Source organism: Suncus etruscus, chromosome 3, assembly GCF_024139225.1.
Source record: "Suncus etruscus isolate mSunEtr1 chromosome 3, mSunEtr1.pri.cur, whole genome shotgun sequence".
In the NCBI taxonomy this organism is placed as follows: Eukaryota; Metazoa; Chordata; class Mammalia; order Eulipotyphla; family Soricidae; genus Suncus; species Suncus etruscus.
In genome coordinates this window covers 25049925-25069650 of record NC_064850.1, presented here as the reverse complement: position 1 = coordinate 25069650, position 19726 = coordinate 25049925, and the positions used below count along the sequence as shown (strand labels likewise).

Below are 19726 nucleotides of genomic sequence, written 5' to 3'. Positions count from 1 at the left end.
ACAAAAACAATTACAACTCAACACATTACTAGAAACTGTCATGATATGCTGTGAAACATTGTGTTAGAGATCAGGAGATAAAGGATATTGAATCTTGAATATTGAAATATAAATAATTTTGATCTAGTGGTAGGTACTTAGTATCAATAGTAAGGCCAAAATCCTTATCTGGGGACTTGAGGTTGTTTTTTTTTTTAAGTAAACTAAAAAAATCATCAGAGACCAGATGTTAATTTTTCAGAGAATTTCTAGGGGAGATCAATACTTGAAGATATCAGTCTACCAAACATGCTGTGTCATGGTAGAAACTTTATCTGGATAAAGGTTATGGGAACGTAACTACCCAAATCCTTGCCAAGAGAATGGAGCACTTCTGTGATTGTGATTTGTAAGTCTATGGAGAGTATATAGATGGATACTCCAGGCTACCATGTTTTTGTGAAGTTACTCAAACATTGTTTCTTAAAGCATAAATTCAGAAATGTTCCTTGCTCTTATTTCTTGTTCTTTAGTCAACATTGTGAGTATAATTTACCTTCCCATCTCAGTGGTCTGCAGGGAGAAATTGTCCTGGTTATGCTGACATGAGCTTTCTCATCCATATGGTTGTTGGGATTCTCAGCATAAACCTAATGTAGTTAATTGAGCTGCTTCTAGCTTGTACATTGGTCTCTTGTGAACTTAATGTTTTTCTTCTGTCGAATGATGACTCTGCTCAAAATACACTAAGACAAAAAAGAAAATGCATTTCCTAATTTACACAACTGAGATCCTGACTGTAATGATGGACAGAGGTGAAGTCTTATTAAAATAAATTCTACCTCTAGTCTACCAGATCCATTGATTTTTTTTTTAAATTTAAGTGGGGCTGGTTGACAACACAGTCTTTATACTTGAATTATACTTATTAGGATAAACAAATTATTGGTATGTTACATAATGCCTAAAATCAAAACCAGTCCAATTGATCCCCCCTTTTTTTGACTTACCACTTATAATTGAAGAAACAAATTTTGTAATCATGATCATAGGCTATTCTTTGGTTACTTTGAACCAAAAAAGCCAAAAAAGCTTTTTTTCTTCTTTTTGGCCACACCCAGTGATGCTCAAGGGTTACTCCTGGCTCTGGGATCAGAAATCGTTCCTGGCTTAGGGGACCATATAGGACATGGGGATCGAACCTGCGTTTGTCCTAAGTCAGTCATGTGCAAGGCAAATACCCTACTGCTGTGCCACTGTTCCAGACCCCCAAAAACCCTTTTATAGCTCTTAAAGGATTCCTCAGACATTTTTATAAAGTTTTTTCATGATTGAATTTCAGTCATTTCAATTTCCAATATCTCCCATTTCCTACTACCACTGCCCCTACTTTTCTTCCTGCTCTCCCCTTTCCTGCCTGTTTGACAAACATTTTACTTCTCTCTCTGTCTCTCTTTCTCTCTTTATAAACTCTGTGGTTAGCAAATTGTTATTGAAGAGGTATCCTGCATATTACTTTATCTCCTTTTAGCATCTAGATCTTGTCCAGACTGATCATTTCCAACTCTCATTGTCATAGTGATTTCTTCTGTGCCATAACTTTACTACTCTCCTCTTTATTATAGCTTCCTACCAAGGACTGGTCCTCCTGTCTCTCATCTCTATTGACAGGAACCCTCTTTTCATGAAAGTTTTGCCTTGAGGAGTAGATGGCAATCACTTGGACTTGGTGCTGCTGGGGGTCATGTGGTGCTAGAGATCTAACTCATGGTCTCACACTTGGAATCCATATGCTTTACTACTTGAGCCATATCCTTAGGCTTGAGATCTTAGACTTTAAATTTTTGCTTTGGGGACAGGGATTCTTCCTGTATAGTGCTCATGACTTGTCCAGGCTATTTGAGGGCCCATATGGTGCTCAGAATTGAATCTCGAGTTCCTACACATAAGTTATGTACTCTAGTTCTTTAAGTGTTCACCTTAGACCTGGACATTTAGATTTTTTTTTTTAAACTTTGTGATGAGGTAAAGATGGTAATTTTTTTTGAATTGAAGGAACACTCTTTGTGATACTGTGTTTACTTACTTTACTAAAGTTTATGAAATATCAAAGTTAGTTTTTGGCATCAGCATTTTTTAAAGGCATTGGTATTAAAATGGTAAGACTTGGCATTTGCTGTACATGGGACTGATTCAGCTTCTAGAATCCCAGATGGTCTCTTGAGTCTGCCGGGGTGATCCCTGAGTGCAGAGACACGGGTAAGTCCTGATCATTGCTGAGTGTGCCCAAAAATCAAAACAAAAATTATAACCAAAAGCCAAAACAGTATCCCAAAATAAAGTCTTTTTAAAGACTAATTTATTTTAAACAATAGTAGCATGTATAATCAATGGAATACTATATGTCTGTAAATAATGATGCAGTCATGCAATTAGCTGCAACATAGATGGAACTGGAAGATATTCTGTTAAATGAAATAAGCTAGAAGAAAAGGAATAAATAATTATTTACACAAATAAAACTTTTTTGTTTTTTTTATATTACTTGTATGTGATATTGAGAATAACTACATGAAGATATGTAGTGTTTTTAATTTGTGTTTTTAAGGATACTCTTGGCTTTAGAGTATAATGAGGAGAAGGAAACAAATTGAGTGGAAGGGAAGAAATATAGACTGAAATAATGAAGAACAGGCAGGGCTCAAAGTCTCAGGTGCATTGGTGGTGTTAAGAAGGAACAGAACTAAGTATTCTTTCCACACAGTCACCAACAATAAAATTATAAGACTCAAAGTTTAACAACCAAACTTAAAAAGGTGCTTGTTATGATGACAGGCTGCAGCGAAGGAGTGCTGATATGGGTGGACTCTTGAAACATTGGTGAAGTGAGGCTGACACTGGTGGTAGAATTGGTGCTAGTATATTATTTGTGAAACTTAACTATAAATAACTTTGTTAAGTATAATTTAATTTAAATTAAAAAATTTTTTTGGTTTTGGGGTCATACCTGGCAGCACTCAGGGGTTACTCCTAACTCTAAGATCAGAAATCGCTTCTGGCTGGCTCGGGGGACCATATGGTGCTATTTTTCACCACAGCATTGGTTAAGGAGATGCATACAGTAGCAAGGTCACTTAAGAATATATGAGATGGATGGGATTGAACCCAGGTGCAAGTCAAATGCCTACCACTGGGCTATAGCTCAGGCCCTAAATTAAATTAACTTTGGTTTAAATTAAAATATTTAAAAAACAAACCTATTTATTTTGCTTATAGATTTGCTATAATTTCCTTTGTCATTTTTTTCTGATCTGTTTCCTTAGTTGGCTATTTTTGAAGTCTCTATAATTTGACCCCAGTTCATAAGTAAGTTTTAGTATCCCAGTAAAGGATCCGTTAATATTAGACCTACCTTCTAATATAGTTCTTTGAGTTTATTTTACAAATATTACAGGTGTTTCTTACCTCCAATTATTAATATACTTCTGTTGTTATTTTATCAATGCCTTAGGAAAAACATCTAAGCAATGAAGAACACAACTTAAAGAGAATGGAAGAAGCCCGATTGCAGCTTAAAGATCAACTTCTTTGCCTGGAGACCGAACAGGAGTCCATTCTTAGTGTGATAGGAAAAGAAATTGATGCAGTATGTAAAGCCTTCTCCAGGGACTCACTGGAGAAATTGAAAGTAAATATGAGTTCTTATTGTGCTTTTCAGTTAAGTTTCAAAATATATAATTATAATAAGACCTTAATACATGATTACATGATAATCACATTTTAAAATTCAGAGCATTTTATATGACCAATAGCAGCTTATTTGTTAGCATGAGGTACAGTATCAATTGCAGTATCTATTTCACTGTGAAAGTGTGCTTTTATGGGCCCGGAGAGATAGCACAATGGTGTTTGCCTTGCAAGCAGCCAATCCAGGACCAAAGGTGGCTGGTTCGAATCCCGGTGTCCCATATGGTCCCCCGTGCCTGCCAGGAGCTATTTCTGAGCAGACAGCCAGGAGTAACCCCTGAGCACCGCCAGGTGTGGCCCAAAAACCAAAAAAAAAAAAAAAAAAAAAAAAGAAAGTGTGCTTTTATTATATTGAAATGCCTCTGTCTTACTCTACAAGAAAATAATTTATATATAAAATAGCTGTTTTTAGTAAAAAAAAAAAGTCTTCCAATAAAAGGCCAGGAATTTGATTTATTTCATTTTCACAGGTCATTATTTTTTTATCAAGAACATTAGTTTGAATGACTATGTTTTAGCTGTATGATTTCATACCTCTTTAATTTACATTACCATAACACAAAATCCACCAAAGTACTATCTATCACTCTTTCTTAATAACTCTTTCCTCAGACCATTTAAAATTTTTTCAGTATATTACTATCCAATGTCTCTTTAGAATTAATGATATTATAGGTAGTGGGATGAGTAAGGTGCACTAACATATTATGTAATAATTTATTGTTTTCCAAATTTTACTGTACATGCCTGGCAACTTTCCAACAAGCTAGTCCATTGATATCATTTTTATTTTCCTAATGTGTGTTTATTTGATATCTGTGCCATTTTGTTAACTTTCTTAATGTTTTAAACTTTTTCTTTAGAATATATTAGTGTGGCCTGTGACCATTGATCTTTGTTGTTATTTTAATTGTTTTTGAAGTACCATGTGCATGTCCATTTGAGATATCAAACTTATTGAACAAGTGAACGTTTTCTGACTTCTTAAAGAATGTTCTTTTGTCTCTTTTCGTCTCCTTGGATATTCCTATTTCCTGTACTTAACAATTTAGAAATTAGGAATAACAGTACTATAGTCTCTAAGTAGTCAGTTGAAAAGAATAGTAAAAAATATGTATTGTACTTTAATCACAATTAAGCTTAGAGCGGCATCTTAAAAGCTGATAAAGGCTGAAAGTGAGGTCTCTTGTCCCAGTTTGTCTAGCAGTAAAGGTTCAGGACAAGTTCTTAATGGAAGTTAAAAAGTACTATGCCAGGGACACACAACTGGGAAAGCCAAATAGCTTTATTTCTGACATGGAGAAAGTTTGAGTACTAGATAGATCAAAGCAGTGAGATTTCCTTGAGTTTGAGCCTTATGAAAAGCACAGCTCTCATTGTCTTTACTTCTGTGAAGACTGAGAGGATGCAATGAAGTTTCAGAAGTGAAGTTGGAAGTTAGCAGAGGTTGATCATGATGTTTATGGGAATTTATCTTTTTCTTTAAATCAAAGTGCAATATGAAGCAAAAACATGAATATAGAAGCTGTAACAATTTGTAAGACATACCTAAGTTTATTAATAAAATGGCTACATTTTACAACAGATTTTCAGTGTTAAGAATGTTCAGAGCTAGAGAGATTTCAATGCTGATTTTTCAAAGGTTCAAAGAACAATTGATGTTCTTAAGGTCTCCATCACCAGCAGCTTATTTAAGGTGAATTTGATGCTTATTTATATTTTGAAACTCTTAGGTCCTGATGACAATATATTTGTTTAGAACATAATTAATGGACCAGCAAGAACAAAAGTTTTTGGTGGGAAGGCTACACTCAGTGGTTGCTGAAGGGCTATTCCTGGCTCTTTGCTTAAGAGAAGCCCATGGTGGTGCTCAAGGACAATACGTGATAATGGGGATTGAACTAAGGTCTCAGCTACTGCAGCTGCATAAAAAGAAAAGTAGCTTTGCTCTTGTATTAATTTTCCTGTCCTTAGAACATGGTATTTTTGTTTAATTTTAATCTTATTTTTTAAAAAATGTGGTTACAAGATTGTACATAATAGTTGTTCCCCAAGATAAAGTTGTTTATAATTGAGTTACTCTCATATAATGTACAACAACCTTCACCAGTGCATATTATCTGCTACCAGTGTTCTCAGTTTCCCTCTCATCTTCTCCAGTGCCCTTTTCCCTGTTCCTGGGCATACATTTTACCTCTCTCTCTTTCTCTCTTTTCTTGAAACTGTGGTTTGCACTATTGTTAGTGAAGTTGTACCCCCCCCCGTGCCACTTTATTCCCTTTCAGTACCTAATTCTTGTACAGAGTGATCAGTTCCAACTATTATTGTCATAGTGGACCCTTTTATACTCTAACTGCTCTCTCCACTCTTTGTGGCAAACTTCCTACTATGGACTGGTTCTCCTGATGCTCATTCTATTATTTATGGTTATTATAAGCATACTGCCTTTTATTTTTCTCATATTTCACAGATTAATGAGATTATTCTGTATCTCTCCCTTTCTCTCTGACTCTTTTCACTCAGCATAATAATCTCCATGTCCATACATTTATAAGCAAACTTCATGACTTTATTTTCTAAAGGCTGCAGAGTATTCCATTGTGTAGATATATAATTTTTTTTAGACATTCATCTGTTGCCAGACACTTGGGTTGTTTCCAGATTCTGATTATTGTAAATAGTGTCGTGTTGAACATAGAGGTGCAGTGTCAACTAAAGACCTATAGAAAGAAAACTAAAAAAACTCTGCTTTATGAAATAAAAGTGGACACAAGGAAATGGTAATATAAACCTTGCTCATGGATTGGGAAGATTCTTATAATTAAAATGGCAATAATTTCAAAGCACTGTGAAAAGTTAATGCAGTTCCTCTATTGATACCCATGACATTTTTCAAAGAAATAGATCAAACACCTCTGGAATTCATTTGTAACAATAAATGCCCATGAATAGTTAAACCAATTCTTAGAAAAAAAAGAAGGCAGGAGATATCATTTTACCCAACTTTAAATTGCAATATAACACAATAGTCATTAAAACAGCATGATACTGGAATTAAAGTCAGATCCTCAAATTAATGGAATAGACTTGAGTATTCAGAGAATGACCCCCAATTAATTTTTGTGGGTACAAGAAATATAAAGTGAAGCAATGAAAGCATCTTTACCAAGTGGTGTTGGGCTAACTTGTCAACTACATACAAAAAAAATTGAACTCAGACCTCTCTTTAACACCATGCACAAAGGTCAAATTAAAATGGACTAAACATTTTGTATCAGACATGAAACCTTAAGTTATATAGAGAAAAACATAGGCAATACATCTATGACCCTAAAAACACCACTGTCCAAGGAAGTGGAAGTAAAGCTAAATAAATGGGACTACATAAACTGAGAAGCTTCTGCACTTCAAAGAAAACAGTGACTAAGATACAAAGGGTATCTGTAGAATGAGAGAGATCACTCACCCAATACCCATCTAGTTAACTAGTTAATATCTAAGATATACAGGAACTGACAGAACTTAACAAGGAAATAAACATCTGATGCCCTCCAAAAATGGGGAGAAGAAATGAACAGATATTTCCTCAAATAAGAAATACAGATGGCAAAAGGCACAAGAAAAATGCTCAGGGAGATGCAAATCAAAACAATAATGAGATATTATCTTACACCACAGAGACTGGTAACATTGCAAAGAATAAGAACAACCAGTGCTGGCGTGGATGCAAAGAGAAAGGGATTCACTGCTGGTGGGAATGTCTTCTAGTACAGCCTTTATGGAAAACAATATGGAGATTCTTCAAAAAACTGGAAATTGAGCTTCCATATGATTCAGCAATACCACTTTTAGGGATATACTCAACAAATACAAAAACACAGTATAAAAATGCCTCCTAGAATATGTTTCAATAAATATTTTTAATTTACTCTGGAGGCCTCAGAAATTAAAGATCCTTTTCAAAATATTACTTATTAGCAATGAACTGGACACCCAAGGGCTTTGTAGTGGAAATTATTTTATTTTTGGTGGGGCTGTGGGGGATTGGAGGTGACAGTGGTCTATGCCTGATGACAGCATCAGAGCTTACTCCTGGTTCTTAGCTTCTGGTCTCTTTGGCAATGCTTCAGGATCGTATGCAGAGCATTGAAAAGGGACTGACTGCATGCAAGGAAAGAGCCTTAACACCATTGTAGATCTCTCTCACCTAAAATTGCTTTTTTGCCTGCTAACACCATTCATTCTCTAGTCATGGATCTAGGTGTCATTTTCAGCTTCAAGTCATTTTTTTAAGAAGCATATTTTATAATAATGTCCTTTTATAGTGATGCCTCTGATGGATCTGAGCAAACTCTTGAATACCTTTTGGAATGGAAGAACTCACCATTCTGGATACCATTAAAGACTGTCATGATTCTTGAAAAAAGGACAAAATATCCATATTAACAGGAGTTTGGGAGAATATCTAGACTTTGGTGGTGGAATTAACTGAAGATGTGATTAAAGTGAGCAATGTTTTTAAAATTACAAGTAGAATTTTGGGCTGAGACCAAACTGCTGTAATGTCATAAGCAAGATTTAACAGATGTCGAATTGCTTATGAATGAACAAAAAAATTTGTTTTCTGAAGGAGAATCTACCCTGCTGTAAATATTGTTGAAATGGCTAGATTTTAAAATATTATATTAACTTAAATGATAAAGAAGGTTGAAAGAACTGAATCAAATTTTTTAAAAATTTCTACCACGGAGAAGAGTAAAATGCAATCAAGCAGCATCAGAGTCTACAGAGAAATCCTTCATTTTTTTTATATTTTTGGGCCCCCCCCAAAAAAAAGAAAGAAGAAGAGGAGGAAGAGGAGCAGGAAGAAGAGGAGGAATAAGAAGAGGAAGAGGAGGAGGAGGAGGAGAAGAAAAGGAAGAGGAGGACGAGGAGGTGGAAGAGTAGGAGGAAGAGTAGAAGAAGAAGAAGAAAGAAAGAAAGAAAGAAGAAGAAGAAGAAGAAGAAGAAGAAGAAGAAGAAGAAGAAGGAGGAGGAGGAGGAGGAGGAGGAGGAGGAGGAGAAGATGAGGAGGAAGAGTAGAAGAAGGAGGAGAAAGCAAAGAAGAAGGAGGAGGACAAGAAGGAGAAGAAGAAGAGGAAGAGGAAGAGGAGGAAGAGTAGAAGAAGGAAGAGGAAGTGAAGAAGGAGGAGGGGGAGGAATGATAAATCCTTTATTAAAGGAGGAATCAGTGATCAAGTAGAATCCTTTCTAGTGTTATTTTAGGAAATTGCTGTGACCATTTCAACTTTTCACAGATTCCTCATGATCAGTCAGTAGCTCTCAATGTTAAGGCACAAAGACTGTCCATCAGTAAAAATAGAGTTACTTCTCACTTCTGATGAGTACCCATTAAAAAAGAAATAAATTATTGTTTAAGGATTTTTTAAGACAATACTATTGAAATGTAATAAATGAATTATAATGTACATATGTATACTGGAAAACTAAAAATATGTGACTTGTTTATTTGCAATACTTCCTATATTTCTATAATCTAGAATTTAGACTAGATAAATTAAAGTCTAATCTCAAAGGTATACCCATGTCCAAAGTCTCCTTTAATCTTGAAAAGCTCTATAAGTACTCTGATTAACTGATTTTAGACAATAGAAAACAAGATTTACAAAGCATTAGTAGCTTTCCCCTTGTTATTTTGTTAAATCTTAAATCTTTTGACTTCAAATTTTTGAACTTCACACTAATTTATCTGGACTTTAAACAAATAACCACTATACTGTTTGTGTCCTAATTTTTCAACAGGGGTGTTTAAACACAACAGCTATGCTTGGGGTTACTCCTGGCTCTGGAATCAGGAATTACTCTTGCATTACTCCAAGGGCCAATTGGGATGCTGGGGATAAAAATCACACAAGGCCCCTACACTTTGTCCTATCTCTCCATTCTCTTTCTAATGCTAATTTAAAAATTGATTAGTCTTGTTTAAATTTCTTCAAAGGATATGTAATCTCAAAAAATACTTTATCACCTACGTGAAACATATTAGAAATGTAATATTTATGCTATATTTAAATATTTATCAGAATATCATTCTAAAAATCAAGTAGAACTATAAAAATGAAAGCATTTGGATAATATAACACTTGTGAATAATTGTAGGTTAATAATTGTAGCATGAACAGATAATAGACTGCTTAAAATATTTTGAGGTATAAGTTATTTTTTAAACATATTCTAAAAGTTTCTATTTTCCTTAAACAGAATTATAGGTAGGGAAAGATTATGGTAATGGGCTTATATAGCTTCCCCTGTGAGGAAGACTTATTCATCCTAATTAGGAATATTAGGTAGATAGTAAATCTAAACAAATGGGAATCGTAATGTTTTAATAATATAATAAAATTTTGTTTATTAATAACTTCTATTTTTAATTCCTATTAGCATCTCAAATATATTAAGAATATAACAATTTACCAATGGAGATAATGGTTCCTGTAAAATTTTTTAAAATTTTTTTAAATTTTTGGCCACACCCAGTGATGCTCAGGAGTTACTCCTGGCTATGCAGTCAGAAATCACTCCTGGCTTGGGGGACCATATGGGATGCCCAAGGATTGAACCATGGTCTGTCCTAAGCTAGCGCATGCAAGGTAGAAGCCTTACTGCTTGCGCCACTGCTCCTGTATAATGTTTTTATTGGGTAATTTCTATAAGTGTGTAATAATTTTTTGACTTTTGAATTATTACTTATGAAATATCAGCCATTTATATTAATAGTGATTGTGCTATGAATTAGAATAGATAATAAATAAGAATAATTTATCTTGAGAAAGTTTCTGGAAATATTAGTATCATTCTAATTGAATTTAGACATTTCCAGCCCACTATATTTTTTTCTTAATTCCATTTCAGTAAATGTATCAAATTTATATAAGTTTAGGATAGGTATACTATAAACTCCCTTCACTGTCAAATGATTAGAAAGTATCAAATTAATGCTAAGCATTTAAAAGACTATCTTTGGTTACTTAAGAGCTTTTTCCATTATACTTGCTCTGAGTGTTCTTTTAGCTGTTGAATATAAAGAAAATGAACACTGGATCTGGACAAATGAAGGTTGAAATTGATATAACTCCAATTTATGTACTACCTTGGATGAGCTATATAGATCTTTATATCCTCTACGAATTTTTTGTTTTATTTATATTGACCTATTATGAGGGTTGAAATAGATAAAATTAGATATTGAAGGTATGTTTTGTAATATGAAATTTCAACTAATATTGCTCATTTAACTCATATTGACTGCCACTATTGGATAGTGCTTTTTTTGTAAGACAAATGTTAACATATATTTTCTGTCTTTATGAGAAATAGTATATGTATATAGTACTCTTGTCACAAAAATTTTCAAATCCTATTAAAAAGGATCTTGATGTGTTATGTTGTTGTAATGTTGCTTGTGTGCTAGACAATGTTAGTAAGATTTATTTAATTTATATCATTACTTTATCAATGATATCTTATCTATTAGAGAAATTGTTATATCACTAGTAAGTAGACAAATCTGTTTTAAGCATTAAATTATAAATTTATAAGGTAGCATAAAATATTAACATTTCTTGTAATCATTTGAAATTATTTTAGTCTTCAATCTTGATATCTGCTCACAGTGACTAAAGATTGAATTGAGACTAGTGCTGGGATGAATGAAAACAAATATAGTAGCAAATATATGTTTACTAATTATGTCTCACAGTAGAGAGGCAAGAATAGAAGAAAATACTGTGAACTATGATGATTAGAGAAAAGGTAGTGAGTGCATGAGTGGATAAGAATTGAGTGATATTTATGTAGTTAGAAGAGTAGATGAGAAAAAATTGGACATAAGATTCTAATACTCTGGTACATGTCATGTGATTGGTATTCATTATGTGTTCATCTTATGTCTAACTCACTTTCCTAATATCTTTCCTTAGGGAATCATGTACTCACACATCAGGAAGGATTTGAAAATAGAAACAGATTTCCTATAGAGGGGTTAACATATTCCCCCCAATTTTTAAATAAAATTTTGCAATTCATTCATTGCTGGTGGGAATGCCCCTTGGTCCAACATCTATGGAAAAAAGTCTGGAGAGTGCTCAAAGAACTTAGAATTGAGCTGCCATTTGACCCAGCAATTGCTCTCCTAGGCATATATCCCCAAGATGGAAGGACATTCATTCCAAAATACATATGCACCCCACTATTTATTGCAGCACTCAGTATAATAGCCAAATCTTGGAACCAACCTCGATGTCCAACAACAGATGAATGGATCATTAAGATGTGGTACATATATACATGTGGTACATATATACAATGGAATATTACATGGCAGTTAGAAATGATACAATCACAGACTTTGCAGCAACGTGGATGGACCTAGATCATGTTATGTTAAACGAAGTAAGTCAGAAGACAAAAGAAAAACACAGAATGGTAGCACTATTCTGAAACACCTAGAACACATAAAAAACAAAAAAACAAAAAAAAATGACATTGAAGAAGCATAACTGCTAGAACCACAAAGAAAGACTTCATAAACTCCATTCCCTGATCTGCACAGCCACCAAGATCTTTAGAAACAGGTCTGATTTTACCATCCAAGATAAAGTAGAAGTCTTCCACATACCACGAAAGCAGCAAGAGGAGAATAAATGATCTATTTTTTTGACGTCTTTATTTTGGTGTGAAGATTACGGTTGATGTCTCCAATATTATTTTATTTTATTTTGTTTTGTCTTTCTTTTTCTTTTTTGCATTTGAGTATGATTTGATTTTAGAACCGAGATTATTGTGTGGTGCCTGTCTTTATTGCTGTGGTGCTTATCGGTTATTTAATTCGATATTTTTTTTGTTGTTTTTTTGTGTATTGTTGTGGTATTTTAATTATTTTTTTCACATCCTCTCTCAAACTGAGGTTGGAAGCCTCTAGACAGGACTCTGCCTATTTTTAGCATATTTGATTTTTGATTGAGAAGAGGACATATTAGGTGATGGGTATTCCCCTGATTCAATGTGAATATGTACCCAAAATACTACAGTGAAAGATATGTAAGCCATTATGAAAAAAAAATTGTGTTTTTAATCAGAAATTTTCTTTGACTTACATGTATTATTATTATATCAATTATATTATATGTTATGTTATGTCACTATATTATGTTAGATTATTTTACCTCATTATGTTAATCAATTTTGTCCTTTAAATGAATTCTTACTTTAAAAAAAAAACAAAAAAACAACTTTAGTTTGCTCTGAAGAAAAAAAAAATAAAATAAATAAAAGATAAGATAAGGCCTCCCAAATCTTACCACAGGCTGTGTTCTTTACACTGGCTGTATAGAAAGAGGAGGTACAGTAAAGGCACCCTAAAAAAAAATTTTGCAAAAGTATCTTAACATTCAAAAACAAGATATTTAAATATACCTAAAATATAGGTATCACATTTTATAACAAAATATAGCAATGTATTTATATTTATAAAATATTCATGTAGCATGGAATTTTATAAACCAATCTGTTTGATGGAAATTAGAATTGCTATTATAGACAGGCTATTGTAGAATTATGTTTATTTCATGAAATAAAAAGCAGTATTTACACAAAGTCATGTTGATTAGTTTCTGCCAATTCCTCACAACCATTGCTGATACAATAGGATGAAATTAAAGATGAGCAAATGAGACAAAGAATTAAGTTTTTGTGTAATTACCTTGAAACCATTGTAAAATGCTTTATGTGGAACAGGGCTGAAGAAAAAGGAACAAAATGAAAGAAATCGGTTTGAGATAGGTTTCAGCATAGGCCTCTGTAAAATCAACCTTTATAGATTTAAACATTGATAACAACTGAAAGTTGATTGTTTTCATGCTGTTATATTTGAAATCAATTTGTACTGTCATTATATACACGTATACACACTTATACGATTAGAAATTTAAATCAATGTTTGAAGGAGGAGTGAATTGACATGGGTTCCGATCTCCACAGGGTGGGAGAAAAGCATTTATAGACATATGAACCATTTATATGCTTCTCCATGCAGGTGGAAACATTCTTGAAATCTTTGGGAGACTTAAGACCTGCACTCAAATCTGAAATGTCACCATTGAGTCTGACAATGATAATTATTTGGTCCCTAGCACACCCACATGGATGTCTGGTGATTTTTTGAGAAAAGAACAATGGGATACAAGCCATCCAGTTGGAATTGGAACCTGAACTTTTGCTCATTGACCATTCTATTCACTGTGTCATTCCACCAAATACCCCCACAAAATGAAGGTGACAGTTGAAAAAGAACATTAATTGGGTCTATGGACTCCAGTACATGGACTTAAAAGGAGTTCCAGGAGAAGCCTCCAGGGAATTAAAAATCCCCAAACAAATTACTACTAGGCTACAGTCTGTTCCCTCCTGGTACTAAACCATTAGTAGAGATGTTCGGGAATTGTAATAATTATATTTATTAAAAGCCAAATTAGATTCTAGACCAATTTGAAAAAGTTACAGAATACAAGAATGAAATGAGAACCAATAAGAATAAAAATGGAAATGAATTTGTTAGTCATTAAGTTCACAGGTAATCTATTTTCAAGACAAAGCATTTAATCTTAAATATACAATGACTGACAGTGTGCCTACATATTGACTGTATGACTTACAGTATTTAAACAGAGCATTAGGAATGGATCAAAGTAAAAAATATCTACATGCTAGAAAACATATACCAGTACTCCAGAAGAACTTTCCTGCCACTGTACAACATGGGTTGGACAACCAAAACCTGCCAAATATACCCGGTCAGAAGGGTAGCATGCATTCAAGTTATTCAGTAAAATTAAAACAATGTCTGGGAAGATTGTGTACTGCCTAATACTCAGCTAGTGAGGAACTAAAAAAGGGGCTTGCACAGTCAGGACTTTAACGCCTGTTCTAATCATATTCTGTTGCCTGCCTGCCAACCATTTGGTCTAAAAAGTGTAATTGCCAGGGACAGAGAGGTGACACAAGCGGTAAGTCTACTTTGCCTGCGCTAGCCTTGGACTTATTGGGTTCGATCCACCGCGTCCCATATGGTCCCCCAAGCCATGAGTGATTTCTGAGCGCATAGACAGGAATAACCCCTGAACATCACTGGGTGTGGCCCAAAACAACCCCCCCCAAAACAAAACAAAACAACAACAACAACAAAAAGTGTAACAACAAAAAGTGGTTATGGAAATAATAATGTTGGTAATTGAATGAAATGATTGTGATTGTCTGTTGTTTGTTATACCCTTAAGTTTGAGAACTGATGGAGGAAGAGTGGGGAGGGGAGGTAGTAAAGGAGGGAGAAAACGGGTGAGGAAGAGAGACAGAAAGACAGAGACAGAGAAAGGTAGAGAGCGAGGTTAACAGGCTGCATACATAATTTGTATGCAGGATAAACTCCTGGGAGTGACCCTGAACACTGAGATGAGAGTAGTCCTGAGATTGCTGGGTGTTGCCCTAAAACTAAGCTAACAAATTAGGTACTTAACTGTTAGATGTTTATGGTGAAGGATGTTATTTTTAAAAATATGCTTCAGAGTAAATATTTTAATAAGCTATTTTTCTTTGTTTTTGGTAGGTGTTTTCATCTAGTCCTGAGATTAATTATGATCCACATCGTTGGTTAGCAGAAAGCAAGGTAATATCTCTGATTTTTCCAATGATACTGTTTATGATTTTCAAGATTTGTTTGCGATATATTTTTGTCTTATGTCTAGATTATATGAAATTTTTGCACTCCATTGTTGGGAAAGGTCTCATTATTTAAGCGTATTTAAGAAGCTGCTAATTTTTTAATAGTTGTTCCCAAAGCACATGGTACCCTCCCACTTCTTTCCTCCTTCAGGTAGATGTTAAAATGATACTGTGACTAGTTCTTAGGTGATAATAGGCCAAATAGGCCTCAGAACCCTTCGTATTTAAAGATTAGCTTAAATAAGTAACTATAAAATGAGATTTTATAGGAATCAATGCTCGATTGTCAAAAAACCAATTCTTGTGTTAGTCATTGTTTCTGAAAATGTACAGAAATGAGGACAGTTGTAATTAATCTTCCTGAAGTGAGGCTTAATGTTTGCCAAATCTCTTGGAGACATAGGCAATTCTCTTAACCTCTCTAGTTCACTTGTTTTCACAGTTTTACATTGGAAGAGATTTGTCCTTCAGAAAACATTTTTTGGCATTATGATTTAAATTCATTCAATGATAAAAAATAAAAATAAAATTAAAACGACTTGAAAGTTCAACAAAAAGATTCTTTATACTATAAGATCATTTTCTTTACATATCAGATCAACTTGAAAATTCACTAATAAACATACATAGAATTTCAAGACCACAAAAGGAATAGATATATTTTTTTATTCAAATCTCAACACTTAAGTGTGTGGATTCCTTTTTTGTACTAGTTTTATTCTTAAGCCCTGAAATAGTAAAATGAAAATCTTCCATTGTATTTAAATTTTATAAGAAATCAACTCTACTGCAAGCTAACTCTGCCCAATATAGGACTTCATTGTAAAAAAATAACAATGAAATTTGGATTTGTACAGTATTGTTATAAAAAATAATAAAAATGAGGTTTTAAAAAGGTTCGTGAATTTTCCATTGCCTTGGAAAGAATGGGAAAAAGAATTACATGCCATGGCACACTCAAAATTAATATATTGTGTATTACTACTTCAACTTTTTATTTATTAACGCAAATTTTGTTTTATTCATGCAAATTAATTAAATTTTTGCATGTGAAGCAAAATAGCTTTTATTGAATTACGTAGAAAAATGTGAAATGAGAGTAAAGGAAATACATATTCAAGAGAGAATGTAGGCTTCTACAAAGTGGATAGGCCAAGAGACATAGAATGAGACAACCACGTGATAGACATGGAATTACATGGAATTACACAGGCTTGTAGAACAAGCTGATAATTATTTATTTTAATTTTTGTTTGTTTTCAATTTTTGTCTATATACTATAGTGCTTAAGACTTACTCAGACTGTGTTCAGAGTGGAACTCAGGGGTGGGGGTTCATGTGCAGTACTGGAAATCAATTTCTGTGGGCTTCATTCAGAGCAAATACAGCCTTCCCTTCTGTACTCTCTCTGATTTCAAACACAATTTATTGATTGTGTACTTTTTCACTATAAAGACAATGGGAAGTGATTATAAGTGGGAAATTTCTTTAAAGTGTCTAATCTTGGAAGTCTAACAGGGAAAGGAGGTGTATACAAAAATTAAAATTCCTTATACTATATGTATTATGAAATATGTAAACACTGACAAAGGAATACAGAATAAGAACAAAACAGAGTATTTTTCTAGGCAGTGAGCAGGGTACAAAGTTGTCAGCATGTCAGTGAAAACTGGAAAATGCAATATCCAAATTTGACATGCAAGCAACATATAAAGTTCTCAGTTTACTATATGTACAAGGTGATGATCTACTTAAGTGAACAAATATAATACCCCAAGACTGGTGAATAAGCTGGAATGATGGAAAGTGAGGTTCATTTGCCAAGAGCAGTTTTCATGTAAGTAACTTCTAATTAAAAATCATTAATAAAAATTAAGAATATGGTGATTAAACTATAAATTTAAGTGACCTTGGAATTTTTCCCTTCTTTAACTGTGAATCATTTTCATAGAGCTAAATATAATTATGTGTTTATGCCACCTTCATAGTAAATCTAAAATATACATACAGAAATTGGGGGATGCATTACTAAAGCATATTTTTATGCCAAAATAGCATCAAGGAATATACTTGGAATTTTATTCCAAGTTAAAATCTTTATATCATTTTTGAACAGAAAACTTTTTACTGCTCTTGTTCAGTTAAATTATGAGAGCCAAAGATGACTCTTAATCATAGCTCTTTAATTTGGGAGCTAGTGAGCAGTTTTCCCTTATCATTTAATGGAATTGAACTTCTGATCAGACGAGCTGTAATGCTGCATGAGACAACTGTTCCTCTACAGTATAAAAGGTCATGATAAGCAGTGCCATGCCAACCAATTGATGAAGGGGGAATTGAATCTATTTGCTAGAAAGATGGCTTAGATTATTGATGGGGTACCATATCGTAATTCCCGCGAACTAGAGTTGGACAGCTCTGTATTTCAAGATAAGATCTGAAATCAGAGGAGAAAACTATATGGAAAGTACAATTGCTATTCAGCTAGTCCATGCTGACGTTTTGCTGTATGAGAAGGACCTCTGAGGGCATTTGGTAAATGTTTTCATAAATCTGCCAAATGAATTTTTTTTTGTTAGTGTCATTTCTACAGAAGGTAGGGAACTGGTTTGAGCATTGTATCACTCTTGCTTTATTGGTAATGGTGGCATATTATGAACATGGAGTCTAATTAAGAGTTGAACGAAGAGTTCAGGAAAAGTACCCAATGAATAAGAATAATTCACCTCAGGGAGGAAGAGGATTGAGGTGGTTGTTAAAAAGTCCTAGAATTAGCACACTTGATGCCTTTTTGTTCGTTTGTGGTTTCAGCTGGTGCAGGTCAGATTTTATTCAGGTTAACAGAAAATTTACAAATTAATGACCATACCTTTAATGTTCTGTTACATTCTATGGACAGAAACATGAATTAAGGCATGAGTCTTCCTTTTACAGAACAAGGATTGTTGCTCAGAAAAGGTAACATTTCGGTAAATGATTTTAATATTTTACAAAGAAGCTATGCTTAAGTTGTAGAAGCCTCTGTGAAGGCTGATGTCTGGGATAGTTCTTGAAGATAGTCAGGTAAAGGGGATATTGTATAGATTCTGAGTCGACAGTTGTAGGAATAGTGAGTAAACGAAACAGCATTGCAAGTTAAATGAAATCTACCCTATAAATACTTTGCCATACCTCAGTATGAAGTGTGAGAAAGAAGATGGCAAGAGTGTGATCACAGACGTAGATATTTGGTCTTTAGAAGAACATTGTCTGTTCTTTTAAAAGCTTAGAATGAACTCTACTTTGAGTGGGGAGCCACAAAGGAATTTTGAACAGGAGAGTGTTTTTTTTCATATGTCTATATACTGGAAACATCAGTGATTGTGGTGTGAATGAATGGATTAGAGACGACCATTTTAGAGATTTTTGGGTGATGCTCATATATCTGAGTAAGGTGGGATGAATCTGAAAACAGAGGAAAACATGACCGAAATAATATTCTGTGACAATGTGCAATTGATGTTTAATGTTATATTTAAAAGTAATAAAATGTTTTGGATTTTAAGTCAGTCATAGGTTGGTTTTATAATAGGGGTACAATGTGTCCTATATAGGCAAGGGTAGCAGAAATTTTGTATGGATTTCCATCACAGGGATTGAAATCTATCAAGTTTTGTTTGGGCAGAAAGAAAGTGAGAAGCCTGGTCCAAGTTACAGATCAAATCTTAGGTTTAAAAAATGGTGGAAAAAAATGAGAACAAAGTGAGAAGGCAGTAATGAATGACCAACTTTAGACCAGGCAGTCAGTCTCTGGCTGGAATGACAGTAGTAATAAGCATCAGTGTCAATCCCAGATCTGTAGTTAACTTTGGTGATAGTAATTAAGTATTCTCTTGACAGAACTTTTTTATTTCTGAATATCTGCACTATTTTGTTATTTTTTTCATTTTTCTTTTTCTGGACTACTCTCAGCTTAGTGCCTGAGAAGAGCTCCTGTTAGTGCTTGGTGGGAATATGTGGGGTTTAGTATCAAACTGGCCTCTTGCATGCAAATATACACAATATATCTTAGAGATAATTCTCTGGACCCATTTTTTTTTGTTTTGTTTTGTTTTGGGGCCACACCCAGTGATGCTCAGGGGTTACTCCTGGCTATGTGCTCAGAAATATCTTCTGGCTCGGTGAACCATTTGGAACACTGGGGATCGAACCCTGTTCCGTCCAGATAGGCTGTGTGCAAGGCAAA

At 33.9% G+C, this 19726-nt stretch overlaps 1 protein-coding gene and 1 non-coding gene across 2 annotated transcripts in view; both read left to right on the top strand.

Annotated features, from left to right (window-relative positions):
* Positions 1 to 19726, top strand: part of CEP128 (centrosomal protein 128) — a 423508-nt gene that overhangs the window by 156739 nt on the left and 247043 nt on the right. The window contains exons 15-16 of the mRNA XM_049770323.1: positions 3491 to 3667; positions 15386 to 15445. Of these exons, the coding sequence (XP_049626280.1) occupies positions 3491 to 3667; positions 15386 to 15445 (237 nt within the window). The remainder of the gene's footprint in view (positions 1 to 3490; positions 3668 to 15385; positions 15446 to 19726) is intronic.
* On the top strand, positions 13069 to 13204 carry LOC126005295 (small nucleolar RNA SNORA51). The gene has a single exon (XR_007494440.1). It is a non-coding gene; the product is annotated as a small nucleolar RNA SNORA51 (small nucleolar RNA).